Source organism: Hyperoodon ampullatus (assembly GCF_949752795.1).
Source record: "Hyperoodon ampullatus genome assembly, chromosome: 7".
Taxonomy (NCBI): domain Eukaryota; kingdom Metazoa; phylum Chordata; class Mammalia; order Artiodactyla; family Ziphiidae; genus Hyperoodon; species Hyperoodon ampullatus.
Genome location: NC_136920.1, coordinates 113,085,083 through 113,102,796, shown reverse-complemented (window position 1 = coordinate 113,102,796; position 17,714 = coordinate 113,085,083). Strand labels below are relative to the sequence as shown.

The window sequence follows — 17,714 nt, the reverse complement described above, 5'->3', positions numbered from 1 at the left end:
AAGTGAATCAGTTATACGTTTACATATTTACACTCTTTATTTAGATTCTTTTCCCCTATAGGCCATTACAGAGTATTGAGTAGAGTTCCCTGTGCTTTACAGTAGGTTCTTATTAGTTGTCTACTTTATATATAGTACTGTGTTTATGTCAGCCCCAGTATCCCAATTTATCCTTCCCCTGCTTATCCTGTGGTAACCATAAGTTTGTTTTCTACATCTGTGACTCTATTTCTGTTTTGTAAATAAGTTCATTTGCACCCTTTTTTTTTTTAGATTCCACATATAAGTGATATCATGTCACACTGAGTGAAGTAAATCAGACACAGAAAGACAAATATCATATATTGTGTATATGTGGAATCTTTAACTGAAACAAAATTAAACTGTACATCAATAACAAAAGGATACTTGAAAAGTCACTAAAATATTTGGAAATTCAAGAAAACACAACTAAATAACCAAATTGTCAAAGAAGAGATCATGGGGGAAATTAGAAAATATTTTGAACTGAATAATAATGAAAACACAATGTGTGGTATAGTTAATGTAATGCTTAAGTGTAAATTTATATATTTAAAAAGGGGAAAATTTGAAAATCAATGGTCTAAACTTCCACCTTAAACAATTAGAAACGTCAATCAATTTAAAATTAAAGTTAATACAAGGGGGCTTCCCTGGTGGCACAGTGGTTGAAAGTCCACTTGCCGATGCAGGGGACACAGGTTCGTGCCCTGGTCCGGGAAGATCCCACATACCACGGAGCAGCTGGACCCATGAGCCATGGATGCTGGGCCTGCACGTCCGGAGCCTGTGCTCCTCAGTGGGAGAGGCCACAACAGTGAGAATCCCACGTACTGTAAAAAAAAATAAAAAGGTTAATACAAGGAAAGAAAGATTAAATAGCAGATATCAATGAAATTGAATATGGACAGACAATGGGAAAAAATGAAATACAAAGCTGTTCTTATAGAAAACGTCAATATAATTGATAAACATTAAAAAGAAGAGATAAAATTCAAATATCAATATCAAGTAGGAAAGAGGAAACTTCACTATATCTCTAAAACATTAAATGGCAGGAAGGGAATGTTTAACATTTAATTTTACAATTAAACTAAATAAACTCCTTAAAAGACATAATTTGCATAATTGGCAAAAGAAGAAATAGAAAAAACTGAATTATCCCATATCTATTAATGAAATTAAATTTGTAATTAGAAACCTCCCAACTGCAAAAACTTTAGAATAGGATAGCTTCACTGATGTATTTTGTCAGGCACATAAGGAAGAAATGATACCACATGGCCAAGTGAGGTTTACCTCAGGAATACAGAAATGATTTAACTTTTAAGAATCAATTAATGTGAGCTTTTTGGTGGTGCAGTGGTAAAGAATCCGCCTGCCAATGTAGGGGACAAGGGTTCAAGCCCTGGTCTGGGAAGATCCCACATGCCGTGGAGTAACTAAACATTTGTGCCACGGCTAACAGCCTGTGCTCTAGAGCCCGTGATCCACAATTACTGAAGCCCGTGCACCTAGAGCCCATGCTCCACAACAAGAGGAACCACCACAATGAGGAGTCCAAGCACCACAATTGATGAGTAGCCCCTGTTCGCCACAACTAGAGAAAGCCTGCACGCAGCAACTAAGACCCAATGCAGCCATAAATAAATAAATAGATAAATAAGTTTAAAAATCAATTAATGTAACTTGTCACATGAATAAAACAAAAGAGAATAATCTTACATTCATGTTTGTTAGTGCGGAAAAAGCATATGACAAAACTCAACATACTTAATGAAATGCTTAACAATGTAGGATTAAAGGGAAGCTTCCTCAGCCAGAAAAAGGGTATCTAAAAATATATATATATATGTATATATATATATTCAACATCATACTAAATGGTAAAAACTAAAATATCCTCCTTTCTTTTTCTCTCTTTTTTTCTCTAACTACTTATGTTCAACATTTAATGGGAATGGATCACAGATATTAAAATAAGCCATAAAAAGAAATAAAATGTCTTAGAGACAGGAAAGGAAGAAGTAAAACAGTCTCTGCAGATGCTGTAGATATGTACGTGTACCATGTTGAGAATCTACCAAAAATTACTAAAGTTAATATTTAGGGATAAACTATACAAAATATACACACGACTTGTACACTGAGAAATCACATAATATTGCTGAGAGAAATGAAAGAATATCTAAATAACTGAGGAGATATACCATGTTTGTGGATTACAACACTTAGTAGTGTTCAGATGTCAATCTCCCCAAATTCACATATGAATTCAACATAATTCAGTCAAAATCCCAGGAAACTTAAATTAGCAAGCTACTTTTAAAATTTACATTAAAATTCAAAGAATATAGAATAGCCATAACAATTTGGTAAAAAAAAGAATGAACATAAAAGACTTAACACACTTGATTTCAAGATTTTCTCTAAAAACAGTAGTAATCAGGAAAGTGAGGAACTGGCATAAGACAGGTTTACAGATTAATGGAACAAAAGAGAGTCCATAAATAGACCCACACATAAAAGATAAGTTTGTCACAAAAATGCCAAGTAACTCAATAGGGAAAGAGTACTATTTTGAGCAAATAGTACTGCAACATGTGGCTATTCATATTGAATAATATTTAAAAGATTGACAATACCAAGTATTTTTCAAGGATGTAAAACAGCTGGAAATTTTATTCATTTCTGGTGGGAGTATAGAATTATATAGTTATTATGGCAAATAGTCTGGCAGTTTATTATACAATTAAACATTTATCTTATCATATAACCTAGAAATTCTACTCCTAGTTACTACCCAAGAGACATAAAAATGTGTCCACCAAACACTTGTACATGAATGTACAAAGCGTTTTTATTCATAATCGCTTAAAACTGAAAACAACCCAAATGTCCAATAGTGAAGACTGGGTAAACAAATTGTGGCTTATCCATGTACTAAAATACTACTCAACCATTAAAAGAAATGACCTGTTGATCCACACAACAACATAATCTCACAAATCTTATGTTGAGAGAAAAAGCCAGACTAAAAAGGGTACAGACTGTATGATTCAATTTACATTACAGACTAAAAAAGACAAAGTAATCTTAAATTATGGAAGTCAGATAATTGATCACCTGGGACAAAGGTGAGGGTGATAGGGAAGGGGCATGAGGAAACTTCTGGGGGTGAAAGAAATATTCTATATCCTGTTAACCAAATTAAGGTGATGGTTGAATAGGCATGTACATTTGTCAAGACTCTTCAAACTGTACACTTAAATAGATTTATTTTATTTTTGGTAAATGATATCTTTAAAAAGGTTTATTTTTAAATACCACTATAAAAATAGTGTACATTATACTTTGTGGACATGTGCAAGAGTTTCTCTGGGGATTGTAATTAGTAATTCCATTCCATCTCATTAGTGGTCTTCCAGATCATAGAATATGTAATTATTCTCACTAGTAAGATGATTCCCATAGTTTTCCAAAGTTGTTGTACAAATGTAAAACCCTACCATGTGTATAAGACTTCTTCTTGATTGACATCCATGCCTACAATTACCAGGTTTTTCAAAGTACTACATTTTGCAAATCTGTTAGGCATGAAATAAAATTTCATTGTAATCTAAATTTGCATTTCCCTGATTATTAATGAGATTCAATGTGCTGTCATATGTTTCTTGATAATTTGTTTTTTTTTCTTTTGTCTTTTTCTCATTTTTATGAGTTGTTTTCTTATACATTTGTAAGAGTTCTTTATTTAATCTGTAGGCTTTGTCAGTTATTTGTGTGGCAAGTAACTCCTCCCCAGTTGTGTTCTTTTAATAAAAAGAAATTGTTAGTATTAACGCAGTCAAATGTATAAATATTTTTATGGGTAGCAATGTTTTATATGTTGCTTTAAAAGTTAATTCCTCCCTACAACAAAGACATAAAAGCATTTTATATATACCTATTTCTGCAAGAGTTACCATTGACATTAACATCTATCCAGTAGACCCAGGAAAATTGAAAATGGAGGATCATGTGGAAAATTTGTTCCTGGATCACGTTTGGTACATTGTTCTTTCTGTATTCTATTGACCAGAACTCAATCCCATGCCCCTACCTAAGGGATGCTGGAAAAATGAGGCATAATTATGTGTCTAGGGAAAAAGGAAAATGTGGTTTTTGAACACTTAGTTAATCTATTCTTCTGAAGAATATTTTAGTTCTTCCAACACATTGAATGCTCTCGTTCCTTTTCCCAAGGGAGACAAAGCAAATCTCATCTGGCCTCTGCATCCACTCAAGTCCAAGTTTTCCAGATCTCCATCAGGTCTAGATATGGATCATCTTGATTCTGTAACATATGTACTTAAAAGAGAAGTTTATTATCCACAGAAAAAATATTCCACTCAGAAAAGAGAAGAACAGGAGCCCCAAACTACTCACTGGCCCATCACAAATATGAAATTCTCCTGTAAGATCATTCATTGTAAAGCTTTTCTCTCTTTTGTGTGTGGGAAGAATGAGAGAGTTCTTAATTAGACACTGATATTACTCTTTGTAAGAACTTACCTTGTCTATCCTCCAGGGTATCTTGACTTCCCTCTCTGACATTTTTATTTTTTTGTTCTATTTCATGGCCACAGTTGAAATGTGTATTGAGGAGTGTTCCCTCCTTGGGGGCTGTACAGATTTTGTAACTCAAATTCCTGTGGATCTACATTTGGAAGCTTAAAATTTGGTTTAAGGCTCAAATGCTCAAAGATTTGTTGCTGTTTTAAACTGAGACACTTGGTTTCTTTGGCAATGTAGTCATCTCAATATCTAATTGGCTTCTGACTTGTTTGCTTCCACTCAATTCCATGTACTAATAACTTCACTGAAAATTATTCAATAATAATATTTGAATTAAACAATTAACAAAAGCTATCTAAAAGCTAATTTTAAAACATTTATCAAAAATAAAATATACCTTCTTTTTTCAAAGGACATATAACTTTCACAATAATTCATTCTATATTTATGATTAATTTAACAAGTTCCAAAAAGCAGAAACTACAAGTCACTATCTCTGCATATCAAAATATATGGCATGTGGTTATCTCTGATATCAGAGGTAAAAGCAGTCATACTTTTATTATTAACCATAAAAAATAACTATATCACACCTCCAGCTAAAAAAAATAGAGTACAATAATAAATGTGCTAATCAAGAAACAGGAATAAGGAAGTAAAAAATAGAAACTCTAAAACACACACTAAAAAATTAAAAATTAAAAATGTTTTTTTAAAGACCAGTAAAAGAGACAAACCTTTAACAAAACTAATCATTGTCACTAACATTTATTGGGTACTCACTACTTGCAATGTATTTTGCTAAGCAGTTTTTAAGAACTTAGCTCACTTAATGCTCAAAGTGATGTTATGAGAATTATTCATTCATTTATTTCATAAACATTTATTAACTACCAACTATGTGCCCAGCACGCTATGAGACACTGTGGCCATACTGCTGAACAAGAGAAATGATGCCTCTGCCCTCAAGATATTTTCATTGTGAAAGGACAAATGAACACCCTTATTTTACAGATGGGGAAGCCAGATCATAGAACTTAGATAACTTTCTTAAGGTTACATAGCATCTTTGTGTTTGAATTTTGTTGTATTCCCTGGTATATCATGCCCTTAACCAACACAGAATGGTAAAAAGGGGAGGGGGAGATATTGAGAAAGCACATACTCAAACCATTAAAATTGTAAAGAAGATACAAATATTATCACCATATTATTGCAAACAATTTTTTACCTACTTGCTCTGTGCCAGGTAGTAGTTTAAATCATTAAATGTTTATAATTACACTCTGAACTATGTATTATTATTTCTACCATATTTTACATTTGGGGTAACTGAAGAAATGAAACGAGATATTAAAAAACTTGTAGTTGCATGCGAATCAAAACTACAATGAGGTATCGCCTCATGCTGGTCAGAATGGCCATTATCAAAAAAAATAGAAACAATAAATGCTGGAAAGGGAATGGTGAAAAGGGAATCCTCCTACACTGTTGGTGGGAATGTAAATTGATACAACCATGATGGAAAACAGTATGGAGGTCCCTTAAAAAACTAAAAATAGAACTACCATATAACCCAGAAATCCCACTACTTGGCATATACCCTGAGAAAACCATAATTCAAAAAGAGGTATGCACCACAATGTTCATTGCAGCACTATTTACAATAGCCAGGACATGGAACCAACCTAAATGTCCATCAACAGATGAATGGATAAAGAAGATGTGGCACATATATACAATGGAATATTACTCAGCTGTAAAAAGAAATGAAATTGAGTAATTTGTAATGAGGTGGATGGACTTAGAGTCTGTCATACAGAGTGAAGTAGGTCAGAAAGAGAAAAACAAATACTGTGTGCTAACACATATACACGGAATCTAAAAAAAAAAAAAAGAAAGAAAGCGGTACTGATGAACCTAGTTGCAGGCTAGGAATAAAGAGGTAGACATAGAGAATGGGCTTGATGACATGGGGTGGGAGGGTGAAGTTGGGATGAAGTGAGAGTAGCATCAACATATAAACACTACTGAATGTAAAATAGCTACTGGGAAGAAGCAGCATTAGCACAGGGAGATTGGCTCGGTGCTTTGCCATGACGTAGGGGGTGGGATGAGGAGGATGGGAGGGAAGCTCAAGAGGGAAGGGATATGGGGACATGTGTGTGCATATAGCTGATTCACTTTGTTGTGCAACAGAAACTAACACAGTATTGTGAAGCAATTATACTCGAGTAAAGATCTGTTTAAAAAAAAAAAAAAAAAAACCTTGTAGTTGCAGAGCTGTTTTTATCCTGGGAAGTCTGGATATAGAATACATGCTTAACTACTACTAAAACATGTGACCACTTATGGTGGAAGAATTTTTTAAACCTTTAAACAATTGGTATTTATATAACTCACTGCTAAAACATTGAAATTATGGATGAAATACTTGATTTTCTAGGGAAACATGAATTGCCAAAGTTGACCCAAGCAAAAATTTATATACAAATAATTAAAGAAAACATGGAAGAAATTGAAAACACTTTAAAAAAACTAACTCTACTGATGGTGGCAGGTGAGGTGAATTTTTGTGAGTCCTATCAGTGTTCTAATGAACATATAATTTCTCTACTATTTAAGCTATCAGAACAGGAGATAGGAATGTTCTGGCATGTTTACCAAGCTATCACCCATCACTATGATACCAAATCTGTCAATGCTAGCTTGTAAACAAAGCAACCACTAACTCACTAACAAATATGCACACATGCAAACCAACAAACCTAATGAGTATAGACAATCTCACCTTTGAATATAGATGCAAAAATCTTAAATTTAAAAATATATCAAATCCATTCTTGTACACATTAAAAGAATGATATATCAGGCCAATGTAAGTGTTATTTGAAAATGCAAGGTTCAGTTTTCCTGGATATTGAAGCAAAAATTTTCAACTCTAGTACAGCCGTTTCAATTCTATGTTTTATTCCTAAGAAACAAATAAGAAAAATGTTAAAAAATAAACAGGGTGTTTATCATAGCATTGTTTATAATAGTGAATATTGCTATTGCTTCAGTCAGGAAAATTAGTGGAAAATATCCTACATTTAGAAATTATAATCTATCGTAAAATGTTACAAAACATCAAAGTCATATACACAAAGCACTTTGATGTTTAAAAGAAAAAAAAAAAATCCCAGCCGACTGCACAAATAAGGAAAGACTTTACTGAAGAGGAGGCATTTAGAATGGGTCTCAAAGAATTAGTAGCATTTTAACAGATATTACTGGGAACACACAAAGTTGTGTTTCTGTGTCAGGAGATATGGAAGGAAGTAGTGAGAAATCGAACTGAAAAAGCAGACTGGGTCCAGAGCATAAAGTACATTAAATGTAGATAGTAATAAATAAACCAGTGGAACAGAACAGTGAAGCCCAAAAGAGACTTAAGCATGTGAGACCCAATTATATAACAAAGGCAACATTTCAAAAATTGTCGGAAAAAGAGTTTTAAGGGTGCTAAAATAATTAGTTGCACTTCCTATTTCACATCAAAAACATGAATATAATCCAGATGGATTAAAGATCCAACTGCTTAAAAATAATTTTTAAAAAATGCTACCAGAAACGCTGAAGGAAATATGGACATAAACTTGGGTTTACAGATAATTTTACAAGCAAACAAAAATTCAGAAGTCATGAAGGAAACTCCAAAATATTTGTTTCTCCCAAAAATATTTATAAAATTGTATCATAGATACCATCATAAACTATCAATACACTGAGAAAGAATTTTTCTGAGAAACAAAGTCATAATAGTCCTAATACACAAAGAACTCTAAGAAATTAAACAATGCAAACAGGCAAATAGAAAAGTGAAAGAAATAATTGAAAAATAACATAAGCAAACAATTCACAGGAAAGCAGATTCAAATAGTCAATATAATTATCAAAAGGTGTTCAACTTTCTTAGAGTCCAGAGAAATTTTAACAGAATGCCACTTTTAACCTTTCAATGCTGACAAACATTAAACAGATTGATCACATAACGTAGTGGCAAAGATATGGGAAAACAGTCTCATATATTAATTATAGGTGTGGAAACTGCTACTATATTTATGGAAAACTATCTGGCAGTACTTATTAAAATGAAAAATGTGCATGCCCTTTGATCTATCAATTCCACTTTTGTGAATGCTGTAGAAAATGAAAAGCAATGGTATAAGATATATGTACAAGGTTGCTTATAGAAATATTAGTTCTTAGTAGCAAAAAAAAAAAAAAGGAAAAAGGTTGGGACTATGCTGAATGTCTAACAAGAGGGGATGGTTGATTAAATTCTGATACATCTATACAAGGAAATAATATGCAGCTATTAGCCGGAATAAGTCAGGAGTTGGTCTTGGATTTGATATTTTATTAATAAAATATCTCATCATATGTGTTTATATATGCATCATCGTGACAAGGTGGGAAATTACTTGCTAACTGTATTTCTTTTTTCAGAAAGAAGATACTTGAAGGGGTGGGAGCAAAAAAGTTCTTAATTCACTTTTCCTGACTCTTTTGTTCAACTTTTATAATAAGCATATATTATTTTGTAATTTATCCAAGTTACTTTTGCCATTTAAACAAATTTAAAAAGTTAAAAAAATAAAGTAGAATATATATATGAATATATATATATATATATATATATATATATATATATATATATATATAGAGAGAGAGAGAGAGAGAGAGAGAGAGAGTCTCTGAATTGCTTTCCTGAAATACGAAAGAAAAGGAAACTATCCTCCTTGTAATCTAACTACTTACCAGACGATCCACATGGAAAGTGAAGTTATCAACTAGCACATGGTCCTTAATTGTGATGACACTTTATTGCACTCAGCCTACTAAGTGCTTAAATTACCAGATAACAGAATCTATGTTCTTAATAGTGGAAAGTGTATTAATGGTATTTTCCTTCCCTATTGTAGCCCAGTTCCAGCAATCACATGGATGAAGGTTAATGGTTATATTCCTGGTAAAGCACGTCTGCGTAAATCTCAGGCAGTACTGGAAATACCCAATGTGCAGCTGGACGATGCAGGCATATATGAGTGCCGAGCTGAAAACTCACGTGGAAAAAATTCCTTTCGTGGACAATTACAAGTATACAGTAAGTGTTTTCAGCAAAAATGGATGTTCTAGTCCCAAGAGTCAAACTGAAAATACAAACTAATTTGAACTAAATATTGCTTGTTAGTTACATTAAAAAATGAGTAATAATTTATAATCATGTTTCTTTTACATGGCAAAGCATCAGGTAAAATTGCCCTACACACAGAAATACTTTAAATTAAAAATGAATGGGGAATTATAAGGTTCTTTGTACAACATAAAGAATTGATAACCTTAAAAATGAGATACATTCCCAGCACCAAAGCCATCCTCTAAGTTACAAATCTTGTAACCTTTATTAACTTATTCTTGCCCGTGGCCTGAATCAGAAGTCACAATTAATGCCCATGAACCAAATCCTACTTGTCATTTTTCCTTGTAAGTAAAAATTATTGGAACACAGCCTCACCCCTTTGTTTACATATTGCCTAGGTCAGCTTTTGCACTGATAAGGCAGAATTAAGTAATTGAGACTGAGATCAGCTGACTTGCAAAGCCTCAAATATTTGCTATCTCATCCTTACAGACAAAATGTGCTGCCCCTACTCTAAATTAATGCATCTGTATAATAAATAAACTTCACAGCCTACAAGTGTTTATATTGTCCAAAAATTTCAGAGATAACAAGTTATGTGTAACATTGGGAAAATCTACTTCAAAAATATGTACAATATCATCTTTACTTCTCTGAATCACAAATTGTACTTTTCATATTTAATACTTTTCATATTTGCTTTTATAATATACATTATACATAAAGGGTAAGTGATAATATTCTTATTTCTCAGATGAAGACACTAAAAAACAGAGGAAAACTATAATGCAGCGCACTGATACAAGCAAATACAGATGTTTCCAATGTGAAATCAAACAAATTTCATATTCAACTGAATCTGCCAGCAGCTATAACTGTCACTGTATCTCAAGATCAGTTCTTCTAAAAAACTTAATGTTATTCACAGGGACTTTAAAAAGTATTTTGAAATATTAATATCTGAATTCAACCAGTTTTCCTTTTCTTATTTGTAACAACTCCTTTAGAAATTCAGCACTCCAACCAACTTGACTATGCCATGCACATTTTGTTAATTCACTCATTAATTCAACTAATGTTTATTTAGTGGCTATTACTGCACTACATGCTAGTAATAGAGATTTGAAGGAGCTCTTGGTCCACTAGATCAGGTGAAAAGCAAACCCCACATAGGGCAGAGCATGCTATCTGTTGTGATGAAAGGATGTGCAAAGGACTATGGAAGCACAAGGTCCACTTCATTCTACTGGGATGATTCAGGAAAGCATTCCAGAGAAGTTGTACCTTAAGGGCTATCCCACCCACCAGTGGTCTGGCAGCCAGCTGGGTCAGGACCCAGCCCCTACCGTCAGCAGGCTGGCCCCAGTCCCAGGACATCCCAGGGCCACATAACCAGCTACCAACCAGTGGGTCAGTGCCAGCCCTGTGTCACCAGGCAATGACGCCAGCCATACTGGGACCCAGGCACTCACTCCAGTAGGCCAGCAGCCACTGTATAAGCTAGGGCCAGATAGCAAATGAGGCAGAAATAAATTAAATAGAGGCTAGAAAACAATTTTAAAACATCAATGAAACTAAGAGCTGGTATTTTGAAAGATAAGCAAAGTTGATAAACCTTTAGCTAGACTCATCAAGAAAAAAGGGAGCCCATATAAATTCACTCAGAAATGAAAGAGAAGTTACAGCCAACACCACAGTAATACAAAGTATCATAAGAGATTACTACAAACAATTATATTCCAGTAAAATGGACAATGTGGAAGAAACAGATAAATTTCTGGAAATGTACAATCTCCCAAGAATGAATCAGGAAGAAATAGAAAATATGAACAGAAAAATTTCCAGTAATGAAACTGAATCAACAATTTAAAAAAAATAAAAATAAAAGAAAGCTTCCAGAAAACAAAAGTCCAGTACCAGATGGCCTCACATGTGAAGTCTATCAAAAATTTAAAGAAGAGTTAACATCTATCCTTCTCAAACTATTCCAAAAATTTGCAGAGAAAGAAATGCTTCTGAATTCATTCTTCAAGGCCAATATCACCCTGATACCAAAACCAGACAAAGATATCACACACACACACAAAATTTTAAGCTAATATCATTGATGAACATAGGTTTACATATTGTCAACAAAAAATTAACAAATTGAATTCAACAATACATTAAAAAGATCATACACTATGATCCACTGGGACTTACCCCAGGGATGCAAGGATGGTTCAACATCCACAAATCAATCAATATGATATACCACCTTAACAAATTGAACAATAAAACTCAAATGATCATCTCAATAGAAAAAGCTTTGGACAAAATTCAGCATAAATTTATAATGAAAACTCAACAAAGTGGGTATAGAGGGAACATACCTCAACATGATAAAGGCTATATATGACAATCCCACAACTAACACCATACTCAAAGTGGAAAGCTAAAAGTATTTTCTGTCAGATCGGGAACAGGACAACGATGCCTGCTCTTGCCATTTTTATTCAAAATAGTGTTGGAAGTCCTAGCCACAGCAATCAGAAAATAAAAAGAAATCCAAATTGGAAAAGAAGTAAAACTTTGCAAAAGACAGAATACTTTATAGATAAAATCCTAAAGACACCACTCCAAAACTGTTACAACTTATCAATGAATTCAATAAAATTGTAAGATACAAAATTAATATATGGAAATCTGTTGCATTTCTAAACAAAAACTAACTGCAAACTTTCAGAAAGAAAAATTATGAAAACAATCCCATTTGTCATCACATCAAAAAGAGTCAAATACCTAGAAATATGGTAGTTCTATTTTTAGTTTTTTAAGGAACCTCCATACTGTTCTCCATAGTGGCTGTACCAATTCACACTCCCACCAGCAGTGCAAGAGTGTTCCCTTTTCTCCACACCCTCTCCTACCATATGACCCAGCAATCCCACTACTAGGCATATACCCTGAGAAAACCATAATTCAAAAAGAGACATGTACCAAAATGTTCATTGCAGCTCTATTCACAATAGCCCGGAGCTGGAAACAACCTAAGTGTCCATCATCGGATGAATGGATAAAGAAGATGTGGCACATATATACAATGGAATATTACTCAGCCATAAAAAGAAACGAAACTGAGCTATTTGTAATGAGGTGGATAGACCTAGAGTCTGTCATACAGAGTGAAGTAAGTCAGAAAGAGAAAGACAAATACCGTATGCTAACACATATATATGGAATTTAAAAAAAAAAATGTCATGAAGAACCTAGGGGTAAAACGGGAATAAAGACACAGACCTACTTGAGAATGGACTTGAGGATATGGGGAAGGGGAAGGGTAAGCTGTGACAAAGGGAAAGAGAGGCATGGACATATATACACTACCAAACGTAAGGTAGATAGATAGTGGGAAGGAGCTGCAGAGCACAGGGAGATCAGCTCGGTGCTTTGTGACCGCCTGGAGGGGTGGGATGGGGAGGGTGGGAGGGAGGGAGATGCATGAGGGAGGGGATGTGGGAACAGATGTATATGTATGACTGATTCACTTTGTTATAAAGCAGAAACTAATAAAAAAATAATAATAATAAAAAAATTAAAAAAAATACCTAGAAATAAATCTAACTAAGGATGTAAAAACCTATACTTGGAACATTATAAGACACTGATGAAAGAAATTGAACACAACACAAACAAATGGAAAAGTATAACATGCTCAAAGTTTGAAAGAATTAATATTGTTAAAATGAACATATTACCCAAGGCAATCTACAGATTCAATGCAACTCCTCTCAAAATATCAAAGGCATTTTTTACAGAATTAGAACAAATAATTCTAAAATTTGTATGAAAACACAAAAGACCCCGAACAGCAAACTCAATCTTCAGAAAGAAGAACCAAACTGGCAGTATCACAATCCTTGATTTCAAACTATACTACAAAGCTCCAGTAATCAAAACACTACAGTACTGGCACAGAAACACACACCTAGATCAATGGAAAAGAATAGAGATCCCAGAAGTGAACCCACATGTACATGGTCAATTAATCTATGACAAAGGAGTCAAGAATATAAAATGAGGAAAAAAAATCCTCTTCAATAAATGGTGTTGGAAAAATTGGACAGCCACATGAGAAAGAATCCAACTGGACTATTTTCTCACCCCTTACACAAAAATAAAATCAAAATTAATTAAAGAAGTAAATGTAAGACCTGAAACCATAAAACTCCTAGAAGAAAACAGACAGTATGATATTTGACATAAGTCTTAGCAATATTTTTTTGGATCAGTCTCTTCAGGCAAGGGAAACAAAAGCAATTTTAAAAATGGAACTAAATCAGGCTTCCCTGCTGTTGCAGTGGTTGAGAGTCTGCCTGCCGATGCAGGGGACAGGGGTTCATGCCCTGTTCCGGGAAGGTCCCACATGCTGCGGAGCAGCTGGGTCCATGAGCCATGGCCGCTGAACCTGCGTGTCCAGAACCTGTGCTCCGCAACGGGAGAGACTACAACATTGAGAGGTCCGCGTACCACAAAAAAAAAAAAAAAAAAAAAAAAGAACTAAAAAGCCTTTGCACAGTAAAGGAAACTATCAAAAAGGCTGCAAACTGAGTAGGATATTTGCAAATGATACAGGTGATAAGGAGTTATAAACCAAAATATACAAAGAACTCATACAACTCAACATCAAAAAAACAAACAACCCAGTTAAAAAATGGGCAGAGGACCTGAATAGACATTTTTTCAAAGAAGATGTGTATATAGCCAACAGGCACATGAAAAGATGTTCAACATCTCTAGTCATCGGGGAAATGCAAATCAAACCAACAATGAGCATCACCTCAGACCTGTCAGAGTGGCTGTTATCAAAAAACAACAAATAATTGTTGGTAAAGATGTGGAGAAAAGGGAACCCTCATGCACTGTTGGTGGGAATATAAATTGGTGTAGCCACCGTGGAAAACAGTATGGAGGTTCCTCAAAAAATTAAAAAATAAAACTACCGCATGATTCAACAATTCCACTCCTGGGTATTTATTCAAAGAAATGAAAACAATAATTGGGAAATAAATATGCACCCCTATGTTTATTGCAGCATTATTTACAGTAGCCAAGATATGGAAGCAACCTAAGTACTCATTTATAGATTAATGGATAAAAATGATGTGAGATTATATATATATATATATATATATATATATATATATATATATATATATATATATATATATATATATAAATATATATATATAAATAAATATATATATAATGGACTAGTACTCAGCCTAAAAAAAAAGAATGAAATCTTGCCATCTGCAACAACAAGGGTAGACCTAGAGGGTATTATGCTAAGGGAAATACGTCATAGAAAGACAAGTAGCATATGATTTCACTTATATGTGTAATCCAAAAAACAAAATAAATGAACAGACATAAGACAGAAACAGAGTTATAGATACAGAGAACAAACAGGTGGTTGCCAGAAGGGAGAGGGGTGGAGGAATGAAAGGAATAGATGAGGGAGATTAAGAGGTACAAACTTAAAAAAATATTTGACAATGGAGGAAAGACACTTTAACCATATCTTACAGATTTCATACAATTGCAATGTTATCTTTCTGATAAATGTTTCTCTGTTGTAATTTTGAAAACTTATATTTTTATGTATATATTTATAATGCACTAGAATGTTAGTAAATATAGAACAATTTTATAGCAAATTAAATTTTAATTTACAAATTATTTTTTCCAAAGCTATTCAGGTTCTATCAGAAAAGAAAAAGCAGAGCAGTTATTCAATAAACTCACGTTTTATTATTTCAATCCATGCTAAAGCTGCTTTAGTATTTGGAAGAAATGATACCTCTAAGCCTTCTTACTAAACAAGTTCCAGTGCTCTCCATGGGGAGAGTCTAGCCACTTACTACAAAGTGGGTAAAACAAGATTTGCTTCACTTAGATTATCAGAACATTATAACTGCTATATTTTTTTACACAGGAAATAGAGTGCTGTGTGTAGTGTAATGCTGTGTTTCTTCCAAACACCAATAGTTAATGCATAAGAATTTGTGAATATTCCATATGAATCTTGAGCTTGGTAAAGTATTTGAGAAATGATATCACCCTTATTTAATGCTTAAACTCTTACAGCATACCCACACTGGGTAACAAAACTGAATGATACTCAGTTAGACAGCGGGAGCCCTCTCCGATGGGAATGTAAGGCTACTGGAAAACCCAGACCCACATACCGTTGGCTGAAGAATGGAGTACCCCTCTTGCTTCAGGTACTGTTGGTAATCTTAGCCTGTTCCAGTGTAATTTTAGAAGGATTTCACAAAGGACAAGCTATCTTCCTTTAGTCTTATTGAAAGCCATTTCTTAAGTATCCCTTATATTTGGAATAAGAAAAATAACATATATAAACAAGATTTTCTTTTTATTTTAATTGCCTCATTCCTTTTTTGAGTAATATATCACTTCTTTAAATTTTATTCTATCCTATAAATTCATTCAAAAATATCAATGATTATCATAGATGTATTGCCATTTCCAGCAGACTTTTAGACCTCATCTAGTTTATTGCTGTCACTTTGCAGATGATGGAGTTATCTCCAAGAAGTAAAGTGACTTGCCCAAGATCATATATCTAGTAAGAGATGAGATTGGAAGAGAATCCTAGTCTTCTGTACCCTGGGCACGTTCTTCACAACATCCTGCTACATACTGACAAATTTATTTTTAGTAAATCTATTACATGCTTTTATTTTACTTTTTATTTTTTAACATCTTTATTGGAGTATAATTGCTTTACAATGGTGTGTTAGTTTCTGCTGTATAACAAAGTGAATCAGCTATATGTATACATATATCCCCATATCTCCTCCTTCTTGTGTCTCCCTCCCACCCTGCCTATCCCACCCCTCTAGGTCGTCACAAAGAACCTAGCTGATCTCCCTGTGCTATGCGGCTGCTTCCCACTAGCTATCTATTTTACATTTGATAGTGTATATATGTCCAAGCCACTCTTTCACTTCATCCCAGCTTACCCTTCCCCCTCCCCGTGTCCTCAAAACAACTTAATACCTACTGAATTTGAGAATAAATCGATTACTTTTTAAAATAAGAATAATTGTTATAATTTCAACTCTTTCCCTTGTTGTGCCCTTTCCAGGAAGGAGGGCAAAAGGGGAATAGTTCACTATTCATAGACAAAAGAGAGAGAAAGTTTGAAATTCCAAACACAGCTTCTGCCCAGGTCCTGCCATTACCAAAGGATCTCATTTGACATTTGCCTGTTTGGGTTTTGATTTGCTCTTTTGTAAAATGAAGAGATTGGATCAGATCATCCCCACAGTCCCATCCACCTCCAATATTCCCTTATTCTAAAACCAGTTAGTCCAAAACAGAACACAGTTAAGCAGAAAGACAGACACAAATACAAAGAACAATAGAGCTGTTAAGGAAAACTGAGGGGGAGGGAGTGGGAATCCTGAGATACTTGTTCATTGCCTGTCTCTCTCTAATTCTCTGGGATATCAGGTTAATGCTGAGATGGGATCTGTGCTAGTTGCATTTTCAACTCCCACACCCAAGTAAAGTGAATACCACGGGCAGATAATAGTCTGTTAAGTGAATGGGTTAATTTTTAAAATGATGTCAAATTTCTTGGCATCTTCGCTGATAGGTAATCAAAGCACTGCTCACTAAAATTAAAATAATGATTTGTTTGACATTAAGTAGATAAGACACCTGCTTGTTTAACGGCATTTTAAATTTAAAATTTGCTTTTCAAATGTGTTCTTGGCCTCAGTTTACCTTAGTTTGCTCATGCTCAATCCTCTGTCTCCTGTATTGTTTCATCTGATCAGTTTACATTTTCTGACCAATAGTTCTATACAGAATCCAGTTGCAGGGCAGTTTTTTTGTGTGTGTGTTACTGTGTTGGGAAGTGAGAGAAAAGGCAAATTTC

The 17,714-nt window shown here is 34.0% G+C and overlaps 1 protein-coding gene across 3 annotated transcripts in view; it reads left to right on the top strand.

The window, feature by feature from the left end:
- CNTN5 (contactin 5) overlaps positions 1–17,714 on the top strand; it is a gene marked incomplete at both ends in the record, with an annotated part of 772,249 nt that overhangs the window by 455,778 nt on the left and 298,757 nt on the right. For all 3 annotated transcript variants that reach the window (XM_079707897.1, XM_079707896.1, XM_079707895.1), the window contains 2 exons: positions 9,546–9,727; positions 15,893–16,029. In XM_079707897.1, the coding sequence (XP_079564023.1) occupies positions 9,546–9,727; positions 15,893–16,029 (319 nt within the window). The remainder of the gene's footprint in view (positions 1–9,545; positions 9,728–15,892; positions 16,030–17,714) is intronic.